The sequence below is a fragment of the Musca domestica genome, unplaced genomic scaffold (assembly GCF_030504385.1).
Source record: "Musca domestica strain aabys unplaced genomic scaffold, Musca_domestica.polishedcontigs.V.1.1 27, whole genome shotgun sequence".
NCBI classification, from domain to species: Eukaryota; Metazoa; Arthropoda; class Insecta; order Diptera; family Muscidae; genus Musca; species Musca domestica.
Window position 1 is genome coordinate 7295486 of NW_026712286.1, and position 2034 is coordinate 7297519.

General features: G+C 35.6%; 1 protein-coding gene across 1 annotated transcript in view; it reads left to right on the forward strand.

Moving 5' to 3' along the window:
- Positions 1–464: 464 nt before the first annotated feature.
- LOC105261961 (uncharacterized) overlaps positions 465–2034 on the forward strand; it is a 13167-nt gene continuing 11597 nt past the window's right edge. The window contains exon 1 of the mRNA XM_020037550.1: positions 465–521. Within this exon, the coding sequence (XP_019893109.1) occupies positions 465–521 (57 nt within the window). The remainder of the gene's footprint in view (positions 522–2034) is intronic.

The following is a 2034-nucleotide window of genomic DNA, read 5'->3' on the forward strand; positions in this document are numbered from 1 at the left end:
AAATATCGAATATCGGGGGGTACCGTTAAATGGGGGATATACTAAGACGCGGACCTGCACAGACAATTTTCTGTCGTAGGCTGTAGTATCTGTTACGAACTTCAAATTCGACATTTGAAACAATTCGGGTAAATAATGTCGCTAAAATCATCAAAATATATTCGGTATTTTGATATTTCGGGAGGTAGAGTTATATAAGGGCTATTCGAAGACGTGGACCTACGTGGACCTTTTTTAAAATACACGTAACAACAATTCCCCCTTCCACCCCGATTAAAGATCCTGATGGAAAAAATACCTATCAGCATTTTTCACCTTCCCCCCAATATTTAGTTAAATTATTATCTCCAAATTTTACTCACTTTCATTTTGTCTGCATTACATTTCCTGGCAGATATTGGCAGAAAGGAAATGACATTTTTGTAAATGTCAAACAGGGCAACAAGTACAATTTTCATCTACAAATGAATGTATTTATGCTGCACGATGGTATGATGAAGTTACAGGGTGGGTCGAAAAATGTAATACCAATTTAAAAATTAAAAAAAAAAACTTAAGGATTCCGCCAAAAATAATCATTTTTTAAATATAAGTAAATTTTGTTTATTTTTATTTTCCAACAGTTGTCAAGTTCCATTTGGGGCCACCCTGTACAATTGCTGTTACATTTGCTAAGTACTAACAATATTGCCGTTTTTTTGTTTTGTTCATACTTGACAATTGCCATTATTGTTGGCCAGTTGGTTTTTCGTTTTGTTTTGGCCTTTGTTTTTTTTTTTTTTTTGGTTCTTCTGTTGTTTCCAATAACCTCTCCATTTGATAGAGCTGTCCATTTGCTGTCCGGAACAATTGGAAACGAAAAAACGAAATCCAAGTGAAAAAGTTGATCAACTGAAGCCATGCATGGAGTTGGACAATGGAACCATAACAAGTGGACACAAATTTTGACACAACAAGTCTATCTGTGGCAATGGCATGAATAATGGTATTTGAAAGAGATTAAGGTATTCGGAGAAAGGAGTGAAGAGACAATTAAGAGGGAAGTTGTGGAAATGTACACTAAAATGTACTAAAAAGGACAACGATTTGGCAACCAGAGTATACGATATTTGTTAAGAGGGGGAAGAGTGCGAAAATTATAGTTTCGGAAATTTTTGTACCTTTTGGTACCAAGGCACTAAAAAGTACAATAAAATGAGGTACTATTACAAAAAATGAACTAAAAATCTGAAATTTATTTTCATACTCATCTTGATTTTCATGTTCTGAAAATAAATTTGATTTCCCACAAAATATATATTCTTGATCAGCAGAATATTCTATATCGATTTGGCGATGTCCGTCTGTCTGTCCGTCTGTGGAAATCACTTTAGCTTCTGAACGAATTGAAGTAGATTGATAAAATTTTACTCAAATGTATATTATGTCTGCAGGACTTTTGGTGTTGAAAATGCGCCATGTAGGTCTACATTTTGGTATAGCCCCCATATAGCGGCACCTACCGATATTCGGTATTTTAATGATTTTAGCGACATTATTCATCGGAATTGTGTCAAATTTGGCATTTGAGGTTCGTAATGGATACTACAGCCTATGACAGAAAATTGTCTGTGCAGATCCAGGTCTTCGTATAGCCTCCCTATGACGGTACCTCCCTATATTCCATATTTTGATGATTTTAGCGACATTATTCACCGGACATGTTTTAAATTTGGTATTTGAAGTTCGCAATGGATACTACAGCCTATGACAGAAAATTGCCTGTGCAGGTTCACGTCTTCGTATAGCCCCCATATAACGCTACCTCCCGATATTCGGTATTTTGATGATTTTAGCAACATTTTTTATCGGAATTGTTTCAAATTAGGTATTTGAAGTTCGTTGTAGATACTGCAGCCTATGACAGAAAATTGTCTGTGCAGGTCCACATCTTCGTATAGCCCCCATATAACGCTACCTCCCGATATTCGGTATTTTGATGATTTTAGCGCCATTATTCACCAGAATTGTTTCAAATTTGGTAGTTGATGTTCA